The sequence below is a fragment of the Pongo abelii genome, chromosome 19 (genome assembly GCF_028885655.2).
Source record: "Pongo abelii isolate AG06213 chromosome 19, NHGRI_mPonAbe1-v2.0_pri, whole genome shotgun sequence".
Lineage (NCBI taxonomy): Eukaryota > Metazoa > Chordata > Mammalia > Primates > Hominidae > Pongo > Pongo abelii.
The window spans coordinates 68,468,412-68,492,027 of NC_072004.2; the positions used below are offsets into that span (position 1 = coordinate 68,468,412).

General features: G+C 39.5%; 2 protein-coding genes across 5 annotated transcripts in view; one reads left to right on the forward strand and one right to left on the reverse strand.

Moving 5' to 3' along the window:
• Positions 1-2,234, forward strand: part of LOC129054925 (uncharacterized) — a 45,596-nt gene extending 43,362 nt beyond the window's left edge. Inside the window, exon 3 of the mRNA XM_054546295.2 lies at positions 2,052-2,234. Within this exon, the coding sequence (XP_054402270.1) occupies positions 2,052-2,079 (28 nt within the window). The 3' untranslated portion in view covers positions 2,080-2,234. The remainder of the gene's footprint in view (positions 1-2,051) is intronic.
• Positions 1-23,616, reverse strand: part of NPEPPS (aminopeptidase puromycin sensitive) — a 94,773-nt gene that overhangs the window by 16,794 nt on the left and 54,363 nt on the right. For all 4 annotated transcript variants that reach the window (XM_009236557.4, XM_054546291.2, XM_063718818.1 and 1 more), the window contains 12 exons: positions 22,789-22,989; positions 22,246-22,342; positions 22,091-22,124; positions 21,126-21,240; positions 17,563-17,727; positions 16,411-16,515; positions 15,921-15,981; positions 12,351-12,460; positions 9,058-9,121; positions 4,447-4,586; positions 2,121-2,255; positions 617-836 (listed from right to left, as the gene is read on the reverse strand). In XM_009236557.4, coding sequence (XP_009234832.1) covers positions 617-836; positions 2,121-2,255; positions 4,447-4,586; positions 9,058-9,121; positions 12,351-12,460; positions 15,921-15,981; positions 16,411-16,515; positions 17,563-17,727; positions 21,126-21,240; positions 22,091-22,124; positions 22,246-22,342; positions 22,789-22,989 — 1,447 coding nt within the window. The remainder of the gene's footprint in view (positions 1-616; positions 837-2,120; positions 2,256-4,446; positions 4,587-9,057; positions 9,122-12,350; positions 12,461-15,920; positions 15,982-16,410; positions 16,516-17,562; positions 17,728-21,125; positions 21,241-22,090; positions 22,125-22,245; positions 22,343-22,788; positions 22,990-23,616) is intronic.

The following is a 23,616-nucleotide window of genomic DNA, read 5'->3' on the forward strand; positions in this document are numbered from 1 at the left end:
GGTGCCTGGTATTTATGGTAATAATAAATAAAACTTGGGAGGCCGAGGCAGGTGGATCTCCTGAGGTTGGGGGTTCAAGACCAGCCTGACCAACATGGTGAAACCCCATCTCTACTATAAATATAAAAGTAGCCGGCCGTGGTGGCACATGCCTGTAATCCCAGCTACTCGGGAGGCTAAGGCAGGAGAATCACTTGAACCCGGGAAGCAGAGGTTGCAGTGAGCCAAGATCGCGCCACTGCACTCCAGCCTAGGCAACAAGAATGAAACTCCATCTCAAAAAAATAAAATAAATAAATAAATAAAACAAAACAACCTAAAATTCCCTTTAGCTTTTCTTGACTAAAAATAGGCCTTTGGAATTCTGCAAAAGACTTTTATTTCCACAATGTGCACAAATTATATTTAGCATCGAACACACATAACCACTACTGTTTCTATGTTGTTGACCCATGTAACTTCACCAGCAGACGTAAAAGACTCAAGTCTTAATTTCTGGCTTGCTGAATATATAGTAACATCCAGTAGATACAAAGATGATATTAATTATATTGTTAACCACATAAAAAAGTACCAACTTCTGCCTAATTCTTTCTCCATTTAGTATATCCATTACCTTCTCCAGGTTTGGGGTCCCAGCCCAGTCTCTCCCCTATAGGTGAAAAGACATCTTTCACAAACTCCTGGATTTCCTCATAGAAGTCTGTGTGGGACAAGAGAGTTGAGAGAATCCCCAGGTTACAGCTCAGGTCGCTCCATACAGTATAATTGGGCTCATTCACAAAAGCCTCCATGACTTTTAGAACCTCTACAGTGCTAATGATTCCAGCTCGAGCCTGGGATAGGAAAAAACATAAATTAACCTAGTCTTCAAACAAAACCAAAAAACATAAGCATGCATTTTTGGCATTATCTACTGCTAGCAATTTCTTTGGTTTAAGGAAATGGGACTGTATAAGCTCAGAACACTGTTAGAATAAAAATCCTATTCAGACGACATTCCTTCTTTACTCCTTTATTTTTTTCTTTTTCTTTTTACAGAAAAATTAGAATGAATCATTTGCTATTTATACAAGAACTACTTTTAAAAATTACACTAAAAGTCCCAACAATTTGAGAACAACAACAAACCAGTTAACTTCTATTTCTACTCAGTTTCTGGGGACTTGGCTTTGTTACTGTTTTGAAATTTTTCATACTTTCAGAAAAACTGCAAAAATAGTTTGAGCTTTGGTTTTTGACAGACATTCTTTCAAAGCCGGACCTGCGAACTGTGTCAACTTAAGCCTCTCCTTTACTCATTTCTAAAAGAACATAAACTAGAAGGCAATACAAATTCAAAGTCCTTTCAGAACTAACAGAGTTAGGAAAAAGAACTTCTGTTACAGCAGCCAACTGCACAAACAGCTCACTCTCCTGGGACAGGTCTCTCTCAGCAATTAGATCAGCAGATGTGAGGTTTTGTGCATCAATGCTAATCTGTGTTTATACAAAGGCAGAATCCAAAACCAATGACTGCAGAAGGGAGGGAAAATTTCCAATCCAATTTAAAGGAATACTAGGAGGAATATGACAATTTTATCATAAAGACATCTGGAAATTATCTAACCTATGCTGAAGTCATAAAGAAAATAATACTAACTGCTGCTTTAAATCCTTTCTGGAAGAAAGCCAAATATAAATATAATTCTAAAGCTAATGGGATATAATTTGAAATAAGAACACAATGTTTAAAAATTCTGGCTTTCCCAGCAAAGTACAACCACTATTTAGAAAAACATAAAATCACTCTGACTTAATTATTTTAAAAACCTATCATTAGGGTCATTTCTTCAAGGCTTATATTTATTTCTACTGAAAAGAAAGGAATTTTTTGCCTTACAAAGGATAGTTTAATTAAGAGTTTCAGAAAGCTGGCTTAGGAGTAGTGAAATGGGATTTAAATTATATAGCCTCAATCTTGTCATATTAAAAATAGTCATTTGCTCTAGTCCCAAAGGTGTTTTTAACCATCACAAAGGAAGACCCATATTCTTCTAATTATGTTTCAGACACTCCAGGAAAAACAAAATCTTTTAATCAGCAAAATCCATCATATTACTTAAGTCACAGATGCTCACCAAGGAGAAGAGGTCATTCTGTAATCCAAGTCGATCCACAGGGGGCAGAGAAAGGTCACGAATGCCTGGTAATAAACTTTCCAGCATGGCAGAGCTGTACTGGGTCCGATAAAACCCAACTGTTCCTAAGTTCAACTGCAAAGATATCCAGTAAGTACTATTAAACAGCTCCCTTAATTTTTTAAATCAACCTTTTGTATGTTTAAAAGGAGTTCTGGTTTTAGATATATCTGGATGAAAAACAATTAAGACCATCTATGCCAACTAATGGATTAAAACAAGACAACACATCAAGACAGAATGAATGCACAGACAAAAGAAAAGGGAAACTTGAAATTGTGGGGGCCAAAGTGAGGGACAGTAGAAAGAACATGGAAGGGACAAAATAATGTGGGTTTCTATTTCTAACCTCAGTTTTAGGTTTACAGAAAATACTTAATATATATGAAAACACCTGGACAGTGGAATCTCTAAGAAAGCTTAGGCCTTTACAAACATTGATCTTATAAGCACAGAGACTGAATGCAATAACAATTTTCAGACCCCAATTTTAAAGAATTACATGGACCTAAAAGGCAATTTCATAAGATTTTTGGCGTGAGGTAATTACTGACTGCATTATTCTTTTTCTTCTTTTTGAGATGGAGTCTTGCTCTGTCACCCAGGCTGGAGGGGAGTGGCATGATCTCAGCTCACTGCAACTTCCACTTCCCTGGTTCAAGGGATTCTCCTGCCTCACCCTCCCAAGCAGCTGGGATTACAGGTACCCGCCACCACACCCAGCTAATTTTGTAATTTTTAGGAGAGACAGGGTTTCACCATGTTGGCCAGGCTGGTCTCAAACTCCTGACCTCAGGTGATCCGCCACGCCTCAGCCTCCCTGGGATTACAGGCATGAGCCACTGCGCCTGACAACTGCATTATTCTCTATAGGGTATTTACCAATAGCCAAAAAATATTTTTGAGAACATTTATATTCAAAATAGCTTAATGGTAAAACAGTAAGATATAAATATTTTACTATTTATATGTAAATATTTTTAAAACCACCCCTACAATTTTAACGCAACTATCACTTTATTGATTCCCTTTATTTAACCTAATCAAAATTGTAGTGTACATAACTTTTTTCTCATTTATAAGAAATTTTTCATATTGCTACAACATAATCTTCCAGATTATAATTTCAAATGGTAATATTCCAGTGAGTATATTTTAAATATATATTTAAAAAAGTAAAACAATGCCAGGCATGGTGGCTCATGACTATAATCCTAGCTACTCCGGAGCCTGAGGTTGGAGGGAGCCTGAGGTTGGAGGATCACATGAACCTAGGAGTTTGAATCCAGCCTAAGCAACATAGTGAGACCCCCAACTCAAAAAAAAAAAAAAAAAGTTGATAAACAGAAAAACGGCATTTTTTTATTTTATTTTTTTTTTTTTTGAGATGGAGTCTCACCCTGTCACCTAGGCTGGAGTGCAATGGCACGATCTCAGCTCACTGCAACCTCCGCCTCCTGGGTTCAAGCGATTCTCCTGCCTCAGCCTCCTGAGTAGCTGGGATTACAGGTGCACGCCATCACGACTAGCTATTTTTTTTTTTCGTATCTTTAGTAGAGACAGGGTTTCACCATGTTGGTCAAGCTGTTCTTGAACTCCTGACCTTGTGATCTGCCTGCCGCAGCCTCCCAAAGTGCTGGGATTACTCCCAAAGTGCTACCGTGGCACCCGGCGGGCTTTTTTTTAAAAAAAGCACAAATGTCTGATACAATGTATAATTCCTATTAGGAACATACAATTAAGAGTTTGTAGTAAATACTTTCATTATGAAAGGTACAGAGTACAGAATAATGAAAAATAATTCTTACCTATTGCTATTTTTGTGAAATGGTTTTGAAATACCAGCTAAGGAATTTTACATTTCAGTGACACGAACCGATTATTATATATGTCTGCTCTCACTAGATTACAGTAGTACACATACGGTGACAACACATCATTGAAGTTAACCTTTCATTACAGTGACAGGGGAGTTTGAAGGTGTGAGACTACACATATTTTGGTTCATATAAGCTTACACTCAGTCTACTTTTTTTTCTTCTTCTCCTCCTTAGTCCTATGCCTTTGGATCTGCTTCTCTACCACTACCTTCCCTAACATAAGGACAAACGTCTGGAGAATACTATATGAAAATTCGTCCTAAATTTCACAAAGAAAAGTTTAGGTTTTTTTTTTTCTTTGACACTACTAAACTGAAGCAGAATTTAAAGACAGCCATAAAATGTATAAGTGAGAGAAATCTGTTTAGGTAAGATTCTGAACTCACCTTCACCCATTGGTCTGGTTTGACATTTTTCAAAACCACATTCATCTCTGGCTTGTCCATTAGAATTTTTAGTTTGGCCTGGTTGGGGTCTTCACTAGTAGAGATTGTGATAGGGACCATCCACTGGGGACAATCTTCACCTAAGCAAGAGAAGAACAAACAAATTTTGCACTGGGACAAACAGAAGGTAAGGTGGAGAGAGGAGTGGTGGTGTTCTAACCAGGAGCCTAAGCCTAACTGTTAAGTCAATAGTTCATTCTTAGTGGTACATGAACTCTTCCAGATAACCTGAATAGTATCAGTGCAAAGGAAGGGATAATTTACTAACAAAATCACAACATGTTGTCTAAAAAAAGAAAGCAGTTAACTCACTTGTAGAATCACAAATGCAATGACTTAAACTTAATTATCATTTTCCCCCTACAGAGCAAAGACAGCAATTTTACTGTTAAAAAATATGTATATATATATTTTTTTGGAGACAGAGTTTTGCTCTGTCGCCCAGGCTGGAGTGCAGTGGCGTGATCTCAGCTCACTGCAACCTCCACCTCCCGGGTTCAAGAGGTTCTTGTGCCTCAGCTTCCTGAGTAGCTGGGACTACAGGTGTGTGCCACCATGCCCAAAAATATACAATTTTTTTTTTGTACTTTATTAGTAGAGATGGGGTTTTGCCATATTGGCCAGGCTGGTCTCAGGCCTCCTGGCCTCAAGGGATCCACCCGCCTCGGCCTCCCAAAGTGCTGGGATTACAGGTATGAGCCACTGCGCCCAGCCTTCATATATCATTTAAAAACAAATTCTAAGGTGCAGTCCTTAATAGGTATACACACTGCTGAAATATCGAAGGGTTAATTTTTATTGTTGTGATAGACAGGATACAACCTGGAAGCTGTTATGTTCCGTCACAGAGGAGTCATATCTACAAGCCAAAGCTTTTGTAAGGCAGAAACACTGTCTTACATATCAGACAGCAAAACGAACTTGGCATTAAGATGCCAAACAAAAAAAGAGTCCTTGCCCAGTACATTCATGGAAATGGAGCTACCTTAATAAATTACATAGCTTTATGCTATCAGGTTAAACCACAAAGTAAAATTTCTCTGATATTGGGATACTGCAAGTTTTAATGTTGCCTCTATTGGTCACAGAGTATTAGAAAAACCTGTCAGTACTACAATGTAGATTATAGGTAAGAGGCAGAAAACGGCAACTGTGACACGTACAGATTTATTGGATAATAAAACTGTCATCTGACTTGTTAGATATTTTTTCCCCCCAGACAGGGTCTCGCCATGTCACCCAGGCTAGAATGCAATGGCACGATCACGGCGCACTGCAGCCTCGATCTCATGGGCTCAAGCAATTCTCCAACTCAGGCTCCCAAGTAGCAGGGACTGCAGATGCATGCCACCATGCCAAGCTTTATTTATTTATTTTTTTGAGATGAGGTTTTGCCATGTTGCCCAGGCTGGTCTCGAACCCCGGGGCTCAAGCAATCTGACCACCTTGGCCTCCCAATGTACTGGGACTACAGGCGTGAACCATGGTGCCCAGCTTTGTTAGATATATTCATTAAAAGAGTAATTCTATGGCTGAGCACAGTGACTCACACCTGTAATACCAGCACTTTGGGAGGCTGAGGCGGGCGGATCTCGAGGTCAGGAGTTCAAGACCAGTCTGGCCAACATGGTGAAACCCTGTCTCTACTAAAGATACAAAAAATTAGCCGAGCATGGTGGCATGTTCCTGTTAATCCCAGCTACTTGGGAGGCTGAGGCAGGAGAATTGCTTGAACCCAGGAGGTGGAGGTTGCAGTGAGCCGAGATCACACCATTGCACTCTAGCCTAGGCGACACGGCAAGACTCAGTCTCAAAAAAAAAAAAAAAAAAAAAAAAAAAAGTGATTCTAGGCTGGGCGTGGTGGCTCATGCCTATAATCCCTGCACTTTGGGAGGAGGCCAACGCAGGCAGATCACCATAGGTCAGGAGTTTGAGACCAGACTGGCCAACATGGCGAAACCCTGTCTCTATGAAAAATACAAAAATGAGCTGGGCGGTAGTGGCATGCGCCTGTAATCCCAGCTACTCAGGAGGCTGAGGCAGGAGAATCGCTTGAACCTGGGAGGCGGAGGTTGTAGTGAGCCGAGGTTGTACCACTGCACTCCAGCCAGGGCGACAAAGCGAGACATGAGTAGCTGTCTCACAAAAAAAAAAAAAAAATCAGGCCGGGCACAGTGGCTCATGCCTGTAATCTCAGCACTTTGGTAGGCCGAGGCGGGTGGATCATGAGGTCAGGAGTTCAAGATCAGCCGTCTTGAACTAAAATTCAAGACGTCGCTACTAAAAATACAAAAATTAGCTGGGTGTGGTGGTGGGCGCCTGTAATCCCAGCTACTCAGGAGGCTGAGGCAGAGAATCGCTTGAACCTGGGAGGCAGAGTTTGCAGCGAGCCGAGATCGTGCCACTGCACTCCAGCCTGAATGATAAGAGCGAGACTGTGTCTCAAAAAAAAAACAAAAAAACCAAAAAAAACAAAAAAAACAAAAAAAAAGACTAATTCTAACTGCTAAGGAAGGTTAAGGGCAGAAGGCCATACGTCTTAACTGAGTTGAATGTATCAGATTTTTAGTGGGTGGAACATGACAAGGCATTGATGATTCTCATATATACCTCCCCTTTGTTGAGAACTGTTGTTTTAAAGGAAGCAAGAAAGGTATAGACAAACACTTTACTTCTTGATTTTTTCAACTAATCTCAATTTCCTGGGTAAAATTTTATAGGTAAAAATAACCTAATGACATATGGAAATATATGAAAATGGCAGTTAAGAGCATAAATTCATGGAGTCCAACTATTTTGAATTCCCACTCTTTACCTTCTTAGATAGGTGACCTTGAGCAATTTAACTAACTTAGCTATGCCGCAGCTTCCTCATCTGTAAAATAGAAATAATGTGACCTACCTTATAAGGAAGCTAAGAGTATAAAATAAGAGCCAGTTACAGTACTTAGCACAATGACTGGTACATAATAAATCTAAATAATCACTGGACTTTACTCACTTATTTACTTATCATGCCCAAGCATTAAAAAAAAGAATTACCTACCCCCCACTCCTCCAACTACCCTTCACCCCTGACACACACAGTAAATCCTCTTTTAGGAGATTAAGGCTAGAGACGTCACTTCCTGGGTATTACTAGCTTTCTTCATTCATCATAGCCTCCAATAACACACAGAAACATGGAATTTCAAAAATTAAGAAAGTGACTAAATACTACAAATACCTTGTGAATCTCCTTTTTTATTTCCTAAATTTTTTTCTTATTTTTATTTTGAGACAAGGTCTCACTCTGTCACTCAGGCTGGGGTGTAGTGCCACAATCATGGCTCACTGCAGCCTTGAACTCCTGGGCTCCAGTAATCTGCTTCCCTCAGCCTCCCAAATACCTAGGACTACAGGTGTGCACCACTATGCCCAGCTAAGTTTCCTTTTTTTTTTTTTTTTTGAGACAGAGTTTCACTCTTGTTTCCCAGGCTGGAGTGCAATGGCTTGATCTTGACTCACTGCAACCTCTGCCTCCTGGGTTCAAGCGATTCTCCTGCCTCAGCCTCCTGAGTAGCCGGGATTACAGGCATGAGCCACCACGCCCGGCTAATTTTGTATTTTTAATAGAGACGGGATTTCACCATGTTGGTCAGGCTGGTCTTGAACTCCTGACCTCAGATGATCCGCCCACCTCGGCCTCCCAAAGTGTGGGATTACGGGTGTGAGCCACTGTGCCCAGTCTTTTTTTTTTTTTTTTTTTTTTAAGAGACGGGGTTTCGCCATTTTGCCCAGCCTGCTCTCAGCCCCTAAATTTATTTTTATTTTTATTTATTTATTTATTTATTTTGAGACAGAGTCTCACTCCGTTGCCCAGGCTGGAGTGCAGTGGTGTAACCTCGGCTCACTGCAATCTCCGCCTCCCAGGTTCAAGAGATTCTCCTGCCTCAGCCTCCTGAGTAGCTGGGACTACAGGTGCCCGCTACCATGCCCGGCTGTTTTGTATTTTTAGTAGAGACATGGTTTCACCATGTTGGCCAGGCTGGTCACCCTCACCTCCAGTGATCCGCCCGCCTTGGCCTCCCAAAGTGCTGAGATTACAGGCGTGAGCCACCGTGCCCGGCCCTGAATTTCATTTTTTGTTCTATTTTCATCTTCTTGCTTTTATTTAATTATATTAAAACTTAAAAACTTTAAACCGGGCACGGTGGCTCACACCTGTAATCCCAGCACTTTGGGAAGCTGAGGTGGGTGGATCACTTCAGGTCAGGAGTTCAAGACCAGCCTGACCAACATGGTGAAACCCTGTCTCTACTAAAATACAAAAATTACCCGGGCGTGGTGGCAGACACCTGTAATCCCAGCTACTAGGGAGGCTGAGGCAGGAGAATTGCTTGAACCCAGGAGGTGGAGGTTGCAGTGAGCCGAGATCACACTCCAGCCTGGGTGACACAGTGAGACTCCTTCTCAAAAAAAAAAGAAAAATTTCCTATTAGTTGGAATACTACTGGTATTAGTTAATATCCAAATTCATCAATCATATCCCACTTACAGCCATTTACTTACCAACATATGATCCACTGGCACAGAACTTCTTTTGGGACAACCTCAATAATCTGTCATCTTCTACCTAAAGAAGCAAAACAAAGGCTATAATAGTACTGACACCATTTGAGGTTTTTGTTTTTGTTTTTGAAGAGGAGGGAGAAAACATTTCTGTGACAAATGCTGGAACGAGCACAACCAAATGTCTCATGAGTATACAAAATGCAATTATGATGAAGACGGTAATACTAAAGAGAAAAGTCGAAATAACTAAAAAGCCAGAGGCAACAATGGTTAAGTACATATGTTTACAAAATACTTCAACAATATGCAGTCATTTGTGTCATTTATTAGTTACCACATCCTGGATTTCAAATAACACAGACTTAAGATCACCTAAATCAAATGTAAAATTGGGCTAATGAGCTTCATGGATAAACTTACTCCAAGAAATAGAATTGAAAAACTAAGAAAAAATTTAAGTGAGAAAGCAATGGCCCCTTTGATGCCACAGGGAAACTATTAATGAACATTAACACTAGATACTAATTATATATATAATCAGTTATATATCACACAGATTTCCCTGAGAAAGTTGAAAGCTTTTACATTGATTCAGAATTAGAGCAAAAATATTTAAATTTGGGGAATGTAAAGTGAGAAACAGATCATAATCAAGATATGTTACACAGCTCTCCTATTCTTAAAAGAATTAAGAGCAACAGACAGGCCTTTAATTTCATTAATATATTTTTAATTTATTTTTAGTTTTTTTAGAGACAGGGTCTCACTATAATATTGCCCAGAATGATCTCGAACTCCTAGGTTCAAGCAATCCTCCTGCCTCAGCCTCATAAAGTGCTAGGATTATAAGTTTGAGCCACTGCACCAGGCCATTGGCCTTTTATTACAATGCAAAATGGAGGATGAGTTTGGCTGTGCCTGTAGACAAAAAAGAAAACAAAGAAAGCAAGACCTTGAAAGCCCCTGGATGGAAAGAGTTTCAGTAACACTGAGAAGTGTGGCATTACTGTTCTCTGTTCTAACTGATAAACTATTATTTCTTAAAAGTGTGTTCTGATTTAAGAAAAAAATTACGGCTTAATAATCTGCTTTATGTGTAATCATTAACATTTCAATAATTTTGGGTTTGTTTTTTGTTTTGGTAGAGGCAGCGTCTTGCCATGTTACCCAGGCTGGTCTCAAACTCCAGAACACAAGTGATCCTCCCAAAGTGCTGAGATTACAAATGTGAGCCACTGCGCGTGGCCAATTGTTTGTTTGTTTTTTAATACATGGTCTTGCTCTGTTGCCCAGGATGGACTGCAGTGCTGCCATCACAGCTCACTGCAGCCTTCACACCTCCTGTACTCAAGCGATCCTTCCAACTAAGCCTCCCAAGTAGCTGGGACTATAGGCACATGCCACCATGCCCAGCTAGTTTTTTTTTACTTTTAGTAGAGACGAGGTCTCACTATGTTGCCCAGGCTTGTCTTGAACTCCTGAGCTCAAGCAATCCTCCCACCTTGGCCTCCCAGTATTCTAAGTACAGGCGTGAGCCACTGTGCCTGGCCCAGCCAATAGTTCAGTAGTTTTGAGGGAATGAAATGCCCAGGTGAGAAGTAACAGTAATTTTTGTATGTTAATATTCTTAAAAGAGTCAGTCTATATGCAGTGTCAACATCAAATTCAATTAGTCATCTCCTATAACAAGACTAGTCCCAAGTGCAGAAAAAAGACTGCAAAGAAATAGAAATGGTCATAGTGGTAGGTCACTAAACTTACAGGTATTCTTTTCCACCAAACATGATCAATTGCATTCCCTAAATTGCCTTTCCAAGTTATTGCAGCCAGTCTAACTGAGAGGTCCTCCAGTGTGCACACTTTAGTGTAAAATCCAATCATGTTTAAAGTTAAGATTTGGCTCTGAAAAGGTAATCTGCAAGCTTACACATGAAAATGTTCCATGTAAATTTGGGAGCATTTTGAGAGTGCAAGAATTGGTTTAAATGTCACCTAGAATACAAATGTGCAGAAAAGCAAATTTATAACTTAGATTGCCACATTGAGAAATTATTTGTAAAACATACTTAGCTTTGGCTGGGTGTGCAGTGGCTCACACCTGTAATCCCAGCACTTTTGGGAGGCAGGGGTGGAAGGATCACTTGAGCCCAGGGGTTCCAGACCAGGCTGGGCAATACAGTGAGACCTCGTCTCAATTTTTTAAAATATAAAAATAATAATAAAAAAATACTTAGCTTTGTGGACAATGTAGGACCACAAGAAAAAACACATACTAAAAAAGAACTATGAATCCACTTCCCTAAAAATGAACAGGAATTAATTCCCCATGCAGCTCACAAAACCATGGCAAATAAATTTTGAAGAGAACAATTTCATTTAATGAAACTGAGTTAAGAACACTTTTTAGTAGGCATTAAAGGATGATGTGTAATTCTCAGCCCTTTTGAAGTATAACTCATACTGAAGTACTCCTCTCTGAATTCAGATAACAGTTCAATTAATGAATTGCAATCCTAATCAAAATCACACTGCCATCCAACCAACATTAAAAACCTACTTTACACAATTGATATTATAAGTGGGTATGAAATTTTACCAAATGTTTTTTCTATATCTAATCAGTGATTATGCACTATTTGCATTTGATTCTGTTAATGTAGTGATTATAAATCAATACATTGATTTTTTTTTTTTTTTTTTTTGAGACGGAGTCTCACTCTGTTGCCCAGGCTGGAGTGCAGTGGCACAATCTCGGCTCGCTGCAAAATTTCCGCCTCTCGAGTTCAAGCAATTCTCCTGCCTAAGTCTCCAGAGTAGCTGGGATTACAGGTGTGTGCCACCATGCTCAGCTAATTTCTGTATTTTTAGTAGAGACAGGGTTTTACTACATTGGCCAGGCTGGTCTCAAACTCCCGACCTCAAGTGATCCACCCGCCATGGCCTCCCAAAGTGTTGGGATTACAGGCGTGAGCCACCACGCCCTGCCTAATTTTTTGAAAAATGTTAAACCAACCTTGCATTTCTAGAATAAACCATATTTGGTGGTTTTAGAATTATATCAAATTTTACAGTATTTTCCCTGGAGACAAAACAAGCAGGTAACATTTTGTTTTCTCTCTTACATATGTATAATTTTAATGATGCAAGCTGTAAAATTACTGATAAAAGAGTAACAGGGCTAGTTTAAATGTCACTAGAAAACTTAAAAGTACAGAAAAGCAAACTTGATACACTGTACTGAATTTCATTTAATACAATATCAGACAAATGGAAAGACTTTATATGTTTACCTGTTCAGCTTCCACATAAATGAGGGGAAATCCCATTTGTTTGGTCCAGGTATTCATCACAGCTGCTATAGGTTTACCACTAGCATTTTCTAAACTTTCCCAGAGATCCTCTAGAAGATAAACAATGATCATCTAAAATGTTTATATTTTTATTTTCCTAAACAAAAAAGGAATTTTATTTAACTTTTGACACTACACTGCTAATTCTTTGGTTCTTTCAGGTTCAGAAAACAGTGAGCCAAATTAACATTCCCCTTGCCACCCCTACTCTGCAACTAAGTAAATTCTATCATAAAAACTGGTATTTTTTGAGATAGGGTCTTACTTCGTCACCCAGGCTAGAGTGCAGTGGCATAATCACAGCTCACTGCAGCCTCAACCTCCCAGACTCAGGTGATCTTCCCTCCTCAGCCTCCTGAGTAGCTGGGACTACAGGTGCACACCACAACACCTGGCTTTTTTTTTTTTTTTTTTTTTTGAGATGGAGCCTTGCTCTGTTGCCCAGGCTGGAGTGCAGTGGCATGATCTAAGCTCACTGCAACCTCTGCCTCCCAGGTTCAAGCAATTCTCCTGCTTCAGGTACCTGAGCAGCTGGGATTACAGGCATGTGCCACCACACCCAGCTAATTTTTGTATTTTTAGTAGAGATGGAGTTTCGCCATGTTGACTAGGTTGGTCTTGAACTCCTGACCTCAGGTGATCCACTGCCTCGGCCTCCCAAAGTGCTGGGATTATAGGTGTGAGCCACCGCACCCGGCCCATAATTTCTTGCAATTTTTGTAGAGATGGGATTTCACCATGTTGCCCAGGCTGGTATCAAAATCCCGGGCTCAAGCAATCCGCCTGCCTCAGCCTCCCAAGGTGCTGGAATTACAGGTGTGAGTCATCACACCTGGCCAAAACTGGTCTTTTATTCTGAGATATACTTAATCATTCTAATTTATAAGAAAAATTACAAATTATAATAAAGGATAAACAGATGAGTTAAGGAGAAACAAAGAAATTGAAACATGTTCAAGATCACTACTAAACAATCACTGACAAACTTAAGACCGTTATACCCATTCAATTAACCTCACTTTAAAAATATCCAGGCTGGGCGCGGTGGCTCAAGCTTGTAATCCCAGCACTTTGGGAGGACAAGGGCGGGCAGATCACCTGAGGTCTGGAGTTCAAGACCAGCCTGACCAACATGGAGAAACCCCATCTCTACTAAAAATACAAAATTAGGCTGGGTGCGGTGGCTCACACCTGCAATCCCAGCACTTTGGGAGGCCGAGGTGGGCACGTCACCTGAGGTCAGGAGTTCGAAATCAGCCTGGCCAACATGGTGAAACCCCGTCTCTACTAAAAATACAAAAATTAGCTGGGCATGGTGGCACACACCTGTAATCCCAGCTACTTGGGAGGCTGAGACAGGAGAATCACTTGAACCCAGGAGGCGGAGGTTGCAATGAAGCCAAGACTGCACCACTGCACTCCAGCCTGGGTGACAGAGCAAGACCCTGTCTTTAAGAAAATAAAATAAAATACAAAATTAGCTGGCCGTGGTGGCACATGCCTGTAATCCCAGCTACTCAGGAGGCTGAGGCAGGACAATCACTTGAACGCGGGAGGCGGAGGTTGTGGTGAGCCAAGACTGCACCAATGCACTCCAGCCTGGGCAACAAGAGCGAAACTCCGTCTCAAAAACAAAAAAAGCATTGAAAAGAATCAAAAAGTTAAAAAAATTAAAAAGTAAATTTAAAATGTTACAGTAAGCTAAGGTTAATTTATTATTCAAGAAAGAAAAATTATTTTTATAAATTTAGCGTAGCCTAAGTGTAAAGTATTTATAACATCTATAGTAGTGTATAGTAATGTCTTAGGCCTTCATAGTCACTCATTACTCACTCAACTAGAACAACCTCTATAAGTTGTCCTATAAGCTGCATTCAAGTGTAGCACCTTATTTTCTTTTGAGACCGCGTTTTGCTGATGCCCAGGCTGGAGTGCAGTGGCCCAATCACAGCTCACTGCAGCTTTGACCTCTCAGGCTCAAGTGATCCTCCTACCTCAGCCTCCCAAGTAGCTGGGACTACAGGCACATGCCACCACACCCAGCTAATTTTTGTACTTTTTATAGAGACGAGGTTTCGGCATGGTGCCCAGGCTGGTGTCAAACTCCTGGGCTCACACAATCCACCTGCCTCAGCCTCCCAAAGTGCTGGGATTATAGGTGTATCAGCCAGCTGGTGGAGCATCTTTAATATCATATTTTTACTGTACCTTTTCTATATTTAGAAATGTTCAGGTAGACAAATACCATTGTGTTATAATTGCCTATGGTATTCAGTACAGTAACATGCTGTACAGGTATTTTGTAGCCTAGGAGCAACAGGATATACCATGTAGGCTAGGTGTATATAGCCTAGGACATACTGTGTAGGTTTATGTAAGTACATTCTATGATGTTCACATATTGATGAAATTGCCTGACAACATATTTCTCAGAACATATCCCTGTTGTTAAGCAACACATGACTCTATTCCCTTTATTTTTTATTTTTTCAGAGACAGGATCTTGTTCTGTTGCCCAGGCTGGAGTGCAGTGGTGCCATGATTGCTCACTGTAACCTCAAACTCCTGGGCTCAAGTGACCCTTCCCACTTCAGCCTCCTGAGTAGCTGGGACTACAGGCACATACCAACACACCCGGCTAATATTTTTGTATTTTTTGTAGAAGTGGGGTCTCACTATGTTGCAAGCTGCTTTTGAACTCCTGGGCTCAATCAGTCCTCACATCCTGGCCTCCCAAAGTGCTAGGATTACAGGCATGAGCCACCACACCCAGCCCAGACTCTTTAAATTGGCAAAATATTCAGTTATGGAAAGCAGAATGCTGGAGGATGACCAAAGGGATAATGAGTCCTGATTCATGTTGACCCAATGACTTACTGCAGGTTGAGTATCCCTTATCCAAAATGCTTGGGACCAGAAATGTTTTGAATTTCATTTTTTTTTTTGGATTTTGGAATATTTGCATTATACTTACTAGCTGAGCATCTATAATTGGAATATCCAAAATCTGAAATGTTCCAATGAGCATTTCCTTTGAGCATCATGTTGGCACTCAAAAAGTTTCAGATTTTGGGTGGGAATTGAACAATGAGAACACCTGAACACAGGGCGGGGAACATCACACACCAGGGCCTGTCATGGGATAGGGGGCTGGGGGAGGGATAGCATTAGGAGAAATACCTAATGTAAATGACGAGTTAATGGGTGCAGCAAACCAACATGGCACATGTATACTGATGTAACAAACCTGCACGTTGTGCACATGCACCCTAGAACTTTAATTAAAAAAAGAAAGAAAGAAAAGAAAAAGTTTCAGATTCTGGAGCATTTCAAATTTCAGATTTTCAGATTAGAGATATTCAACCTGAACACAGCTTCAAATAAGGCTAATTTATTTATTACATTGATCCTGACCTTGAGTTAAGTATTCAGAACAAAAATAAAATGCCTCAGCCTGGATAGAGTGACAATACTTTCTCTCCATTTCTATCTCAAGCTATTAAAGATTACCTGTGGCAGCATTCTTTTGTTGGAACTTGGTTAAATACATGTTCATTCCTTTCTTAAAGTCCTGAGAAAACACAATTTTTAAAATCCAGGGAAGTTAGATCTCAGAATTTATAGTATATTTGTATATTAGTAATCAAAAACAAATTTACTCAAATACTCAAGTATCAGATACACTGAAACACATATATCCTTCTGATGCCTACTGCCTTTTATTTAATAATGCATACTCTATGCTTTCTATTCTTGCTCTTAAGTTTTATAACAGCCTCCCATTCCCACTCCCAAACATACTTGCACATCACTCATCTAAGAGACCACAGTAGTCAACTTCAAATAATTGAATTCTCATTCTTTTTGGTCATTAAAAAAAAATGGCAAGCCAGAAACTATTTGGGTACTTAATCCAAATAAAGTGAGACTTTTTTTTCATGCAAAACTCTATGATTTCACCATAAAAGAATGAAATATTTAAATTTTTTTTTTTTTTTACCTTATCCCCAATGTAGTCATGCAGCATTCGGATGACAGATGCACCTTTGCTATATGATATAGCATCAAATATCTCATCAACCTCAGATGGATGGCCCACACTGACCTGGCAGACAGTGTGATTCAGGGTTATGACAGGAAGCAGATAGCCTGTAATACTGAATTACATAAAACGCTTTCTAGGAAAACCCTTCTAACTTACATTTTTCTGCCTTTAACTCACTCATAATGTATAATGAGGGTCCTCAAAAAAATGTAGTAACTAATAATAATAAAGTTGAATAGAACATGATTCCTGTCATCCCTTAGAGCCCGGGTTCCAGTCCTGGCTTTGTTCTGCTGGGAGAGAAGCCACTATGGTTCTGTTTATTTTTGGGGTAGTTGCAGAGGAGTGATGAGGAAGACATGGAGGTGAAGAACATTAGATTTCTTGCACTAATTGTAATGAATTACATTACACCTAATTAAATATGTTGAAGTAGGATTATAACTCTAGTTCTTCAGATACAAAATTTATATATATAAACTGAAGTAGGGATAGAGTAAGTCAAGAGAATTAAAGTATTCATAAAACAGACCCTGACAATAAAATATGTCCGGAATTTTCCTTGACATAAACAATGGAACCATAGTGTTACCCAATAGGTATGATTTCTCCCATACTATTTTCTTTTTTTTGGCAGAGTTTTTTGCTCTTGTTGTCCAGGCTGGAGTGCAATGGCACAATCTCGGCTCACCGCAACCTCTGTGATTCTCCTGCCTCAGCCTCCCGAGTAGCTGGGATTACAGGCATGCGCCACCGTGCCCAGCTAATTTTGTATTTTTAGTAGAGACGGGGTTTCTCCATGTTGGTCAGGCTGGTCTCAAACTCCCGACCTCAGGTGATCCACCCGCCTCAGCCTCCCAAAATGCTAGGATTACAGGCGTGAGCCACTGCACCTGGCCAGACCAATTTTTTTTTACTGCCTACCTTAAAAAGAAATGTTAATTAGAACTTAGACTTATTAGCTTTTCAAGACTAGAAATATGAACCAGTAAAATCACCCATGCTATTTTCTCTTCTTTTCAAAGTCCAAAGTATCTATGTAACAAATTACGTATTTCATTGTAAATGAGAACAGTCATAGGCTAATGGTTAGAAAGTATGGCTCACTTCAATAGGATGGCTGTTATCTAAGGCGTCAAGCTCCTGGGCACGGGTGTAATCAGCAGAAACAAACTGAGTCCAAATATCATACTCTGGGAAGCAGTGGTCTACACACAGATATTCAATCCAGGATGCAAAACCTTCATTTAACCAAAGATGAGTCCACCATTCCTAAAAATAAAAGATGAAAATACTTAAAGAAAATGAAATGATTGTCATTCTACTAATCTAAAACACTCACATGCCCTTCCACTACATTCCAAAACTCACAATTTAATGACCTAAAATTCAGTTCAAAACATTTGGCAAAGAACTCACATTTCTGAAAAAGACAGAAGACTAAAAGAGATGTCAAGAAAGGCCAACTGGTGATATTAGAATTATATCTGAGGGTCATTTTCTTTTCCTTTCTTTTTTTTTTTTTTGAGACAAAGTCTTATTTTGTCACCAGGCTGGAGTGTTCACCAGTAGCTGGGATTACAGGCATGCATCACTATGCCTGGCTAAGTTTTGTATTTTTAGTAGAGACGGGGTTTTGCCATGTTGGCCAGGCTGGTCTCGAACTTCTGACCTCACGTGATCCACCTGCCTCGGCCTCCCAAAGTGCTGGGATTACAGGTGTGAGCCACCATGCCTGGGCCAAAGGATATTTTCAAAACATTGTAAATAACTTATCCCCCAAACCCAGACAGGGTCTCATTCTGTTGCCCAGGCTGGAGTGGCAGTGGCACCATCGTAGCTCACTGCAGCCTTGAACTCCTGGGCTCAAGCAATCCTCCTGCCTCAGCCTGCCAAAGTGCTGGGATTATACACGTAAGCCAGTGCACTCAGTCCTAAGTAATTTTTTAAATACCAAAGGTAGAAAAAGGAAGAAGAGGGAAAAAAAAAAATAAGCCCATACATGGAAAAGGAAAAGACAGCAGATAAATATAGGCAAATAGAGGTGGAAACTATAATCATGTAGAATTTAGTATAGTAAAGGATTATCTCTGAAAAACAAAAACAGAAAACTATCAGAGCCAAATAAAGAAAAATGGAAATGACTGGGGAAAACCACTGACTAATGAGTTGAATGTTCAAAAGAAACTGAGAAAGAGTACTGCTTATATAAAAATTATGTGAAATTAAACAAAAATGTAGTTCAGTAATGAATGGTGTTTAAGCACTTATGGAATATAAAATTATCACCTGTTAAATAAGAATGCATAGTAAATGGAATGGACAAAGAATATGAGTGACAGATAAAATCAATTTTTAAAAAATGTTAAAGATCTTAATCTAAATTTTATTAAAGTTGATTAAGCCTATTAGTAAAAGAAAGCAGGCCAGGCACAATGGCTTGCTCCTGTAATGCCAATACTCTGGGAGGTCAAGGCAGGAAGATCACTTGAGCCCAGGAGTTTGAGATAAGCCTGGGCAACACAGTGAGACTCCATCTCTAAAAAAATTAAAAAGTAAAAAAAAATTAGCTGGTCATGGTGACACACACCTGTGGTCCCAACTACTTGAGAGGCTTACGTAAGCAAGTATGTAAGAGGCAAGAGGATTACATAAGCCCAGGAAGATGAAGCTGCACTGACCCATGACTGTGCCACTGCACTCCGGCTTGGGTGACAAAGTGAGATCCTATTCTCCATCCCCAACCAGTCCCCCCAGAAAAGGCCAGGTGTGGTAGCTCATGCCTGTAATCCCAGCACTTTGGGAGGCTGAGGTGGGAGTATTGCTTGAGCCCAGGAGTTTGAGACCAGTTTAGGCAACAAAGTGAAACCTTGTCTCTATAAAAGGCAATACAGTGAAACCTTGTCTCTACAAAAAGTGCAAAAATTAGCTGGGCATGGTGCCACACACCTGTAATCGCAGCTACTCAGGCGGCAGAGACAGGAGGATTGCTTGAGCCCAGAGGTCAGGACTGTAATGAACCATGATTGTGCCACTGCACTCCAGCTTAAGTGACAGAGTGAGACTCTGTCTTAAAAAAAAATTATTTTGATATTAAGTGATAAGTGGCTATTTGCCTAGTAGCTTCCTAAAATAAACTAGTATAAAATGAAACTTATTTTCCAACCTATCCCTAAGCCCTTGGAATTTAAGTTCTAATAACTAGAATAGTTACATAAAACCAGTAAAAAGTTGTTTAATAAGAATGTACACATTTCCCCTACTAAAATTTATTGCTTGTAGTTTCAAAATAAAATCATAAAGTTCTCTCAAAGAAAAGCAAAAGAATTATTTGGTACAAAGTAGCAAACTCGCTGCATTACAAGAAAAGGCCGTTTCTTCACATATTTTAATACAGGCACCAACACATAGTTCCACATGAAATTATTATTTTTATTTATTTATTTTTTTGAGATGGAGTTTCGCTCTTGTTGCCCAGGCTGGAGTGCAGTGGCATGATCTCGGCTCACTGCAACCTCTGCCTCCCAGGTTCAAGCGATTCTTCTACCTCAACCTCCAGAGTAGCTAGGATTAGAGGCGCACACCACCACACCCAGCTAATTTTCTATTTTTTTTAGCGGAGATGGAGTTTCACCACGTTGGTCAGGGTGGTCTCGAACACGTGACCTCAAGTGATCCACCCGCCTCGGCCTCCCAAAGTGCTGGGATTACTGGCGTGAGCCACCGCGCCCGGCCTGAAATTATATTTCAAAGAATTTTTTTCACCTGTAAAATTTTAAACAACCAAAATAAAAGGAAAAGATTTATTTTCAAGGGTTGACTTTCTGTAGAAACTCTCTGAGACACGTAATAGTTGATAAATGTCTTACATTCTTATTTATATGACGTATGGACTCAATCTACATTCAAATCAGGTTCTGCTCTTTGGCAGCCTAAAATGTTGTCAGGGAATCTAGCTGGCTCCAGAATATCCAGTTATTTAATTGCGGAGGTACATCTAGTTCACTTATTAAATCCTGTGCTCCCAAGCTCTAACACAGTTGGCATTCATAAATAGTATTTATTTAGAGTAAGAGTGAAAAATCAGGACTGAAGGACAGAGATCATTACTGCAAACATAAGGATTTCAACAGAATAGCTGGAATTTTAATACAGCTTTATTCTGCAGTCACTCTGCAGTTTGTTTACTTTTATTTCATTAAATTTCAACTTAACATTTTAGGCAATGAAAAAACTGACTCCTAAAAACATTTCTCTCTAATTAAAGATCAGTTTGTTATTCATCAGGTTACTTTTCAGCTGTGAATCAGATTAACAAATAAGATTCAAGAAACTACAGTTAGCCTGGAATCTCACTGCATGATTCATTCATCTACACCTAAGAGGAATCTTTTTCTCTCACCCAAATTAGTATCTTGACTTTTCCCATTTGCAGACAAATTGTAGAACAGTTTAGGAAGTGTCTGTTGAATAAAGACTGTCCATATGCCCTTGTTCAATGCAGAGATTCTGATAAGCCCTTTCAAAGTGGACCTTTTAAAATAATACTTTTCTATCACTCAATTATTTTTTGGCACAGTGTTGCAGCCAAACTTGAAATACTATGTAGCCAAAATAATGTGGAGTAGGATGAAGATAAATATATTTGAGCACTTAAAAATATTAAATACCATAGTAACAAGATTTCCAAACCATTGATGGGCGAGTTCATGTCCCACAACCAGAGCAACCCACTGGCGGGATGAAGAACAGGAATTTTTTGGATCAATAAGCAATGCAGTCTCCCTGTGTTTAAAAAAAAAAAAAAGAAACAAATTTAAACAATAAAAGTGGGCATGCATAAGTTGGGAAGATTCAGACAGTAAGTGAGATGGACAAGTTAGGCTTTAGAGATATTAGGAAAATATTTCCTAATATGGAAAGAAAAAGTTTCAGGAAGATTAAAGACTACCCCAACAGAATTAATATAACAGAATATCAAAGATGTGACACAAGTTTAATTATCAGTTTGTTGATAGAATAGCTGCCTGAAATTTTGGGAAAACGTTGTCTAAGGGATTAGTCATTACTGTGCTAGATGGAGAGAGAAGAAAGTCCTTCCATTAAATGAGGGGAGTGGTGGAGGAAGATGCATTCCATAGTCCCAAAAACAGCACTGAGCTGGCTGTCCAACACTTAGCTCATCTAAGAAGGCAATTGAAAGTAGAAAGCAAAAACTTGTATACAGACAGACTCTGCTTTTAAAAGTTATTCAACTCACATGTTTATGTTGTGGTGACAGACATGTAAAAACTTGGCTAGAAGATATGAAATTAGGGAAGGTTCTCCAAGCTGGATAAATAGCTATGAAACTACTGGCAGGAAAGAAAGGCACTGCAATGAGAAACTTAGCCAAAAATATATCTAAAAATGCTACTACCGCCAGATGCTCACTTTAAAATCTTATACCCTCAGACAGTAGCACCAAAGGGAGGGGTGTCCATCTGCATTCTTGAAATGTGCATGGAAGTGGGGGAAGGTAGAAAAATTTACACCAGATCGTAAAGCAGAAGCTACTCAACTATGATTAGGAGGGAAGCCCTTTTGAAATCAGTGATTTGAAAAGATAAGGCAGGGTAATACATCATTAACATACCTATAAGTAACAAGGCCCCAGTTCTCCATGGCACCTTCACAAAATAAATATAAACATTTATTGATATATATATATATACATATACTCTTGCATCAAAAGTCACAAAATTTTTAAAAAGTTATTACAATTCAGCAATAAAATGAAATTTACTTTACCAGCTGCAAAGTCTGCAATAGCAATGAGATCAATTTTAGGTAGAGGATAAGGAACATTGAAGTAGTCCTTATAAAAAGGCAAGGTTTTAGCAGCAACCTATAAAAGTATAAACAAAATAACCATCTAATAAATATTTTATTAAAATTCATATTGAAACCCACAAAGGAATCCTGTTGCAAGCCAGTGTAACTTAAATTACTAGAAATGAATCCCAGGGAGCCCTACCTCCGAAGACTTCCTTAGCTCCAAACTTTGAATACAATGGCCAAACTTTAATCCATTTATAACTTGATATGAAAAATATAACTACGTATTTTCCAACCCATTCCCTAGAGAAATTCCACTCTTATATTCTCTTAATTATTATTTTGTAAAATAATGAAACACCAAGGTTGGCATTTCCAAAATTCTATTAAAAATAAACGAAGTAGCACAACTTTCAGATTAAATTATAAACAACTGTACTAATAATTGACCAGAAATGTAAATTCCCCAACCTGGAGTTATGGACTGTTGGAACAATCCTCTTCAAGTACATTTACCTCTAACGCAAATTTTCCTTGCTCTGCTTTGCCAACAGGAGTGTAAACACGGACACACACACCATCTTTTGACCTTGTTTCTACAAAGTCATATTCACCCACAACAAATGCCACCAGATATGTAGACATAACAGGTGTGCGGGCAAACTTCACTTCCACTAAATTTTCATCATCAGGGTATGGTTTCCTGTCAATTACATTCTTTAAGAAAGAAAAAAAAGAAAAATTTAAATAGGTTTACATTAATACCATAGAGCAAATACCAGACAAAAACTGTAGGCTTTATTGCATCTCTTTCCCCCTTTCTATTCTAGCATGGCTTATTTCTCTACCCCAATTCATCCAGTGCTTTTATGCTGTCTTTAAGAAGGAAAGTGGTCTGATAAAACACTCATACTAAGAAGCTGGAGGCTGAAGTGTTAAAAATACCAAGGACCTGTGAGAGAAAAGAGGACTGGACTTTTCTCGAATACTTATTATAAGCCAGGCATTGGGATGATTTAAGTAAGGGCTTCATACTTTTCAACCGACATAAGTTTAGGAGAAAATGACTATTAATAAAAATAAAATAGGGGCCAGGTGCAGTGGCTCACGCCTGTAATCCCAGCACTTTGGGAGGCTGAGGCGGGCGAATCACAAGGTCAGGAAATCAAGACCATCCACCTCGTCTCTACTAAAAATACAAAACATTAGCCAGGCGTGGTGGGGGGTGCCTGTAGTCCCAGCTACTTGGGAGGCTGAGGCAGGAGAATGGCATGAACCAGGGAGGCGGAGCTTGCAGTGAGCTGAGATCACACCACTGCACTCCAGCCTGGGCGACAGAGCAAG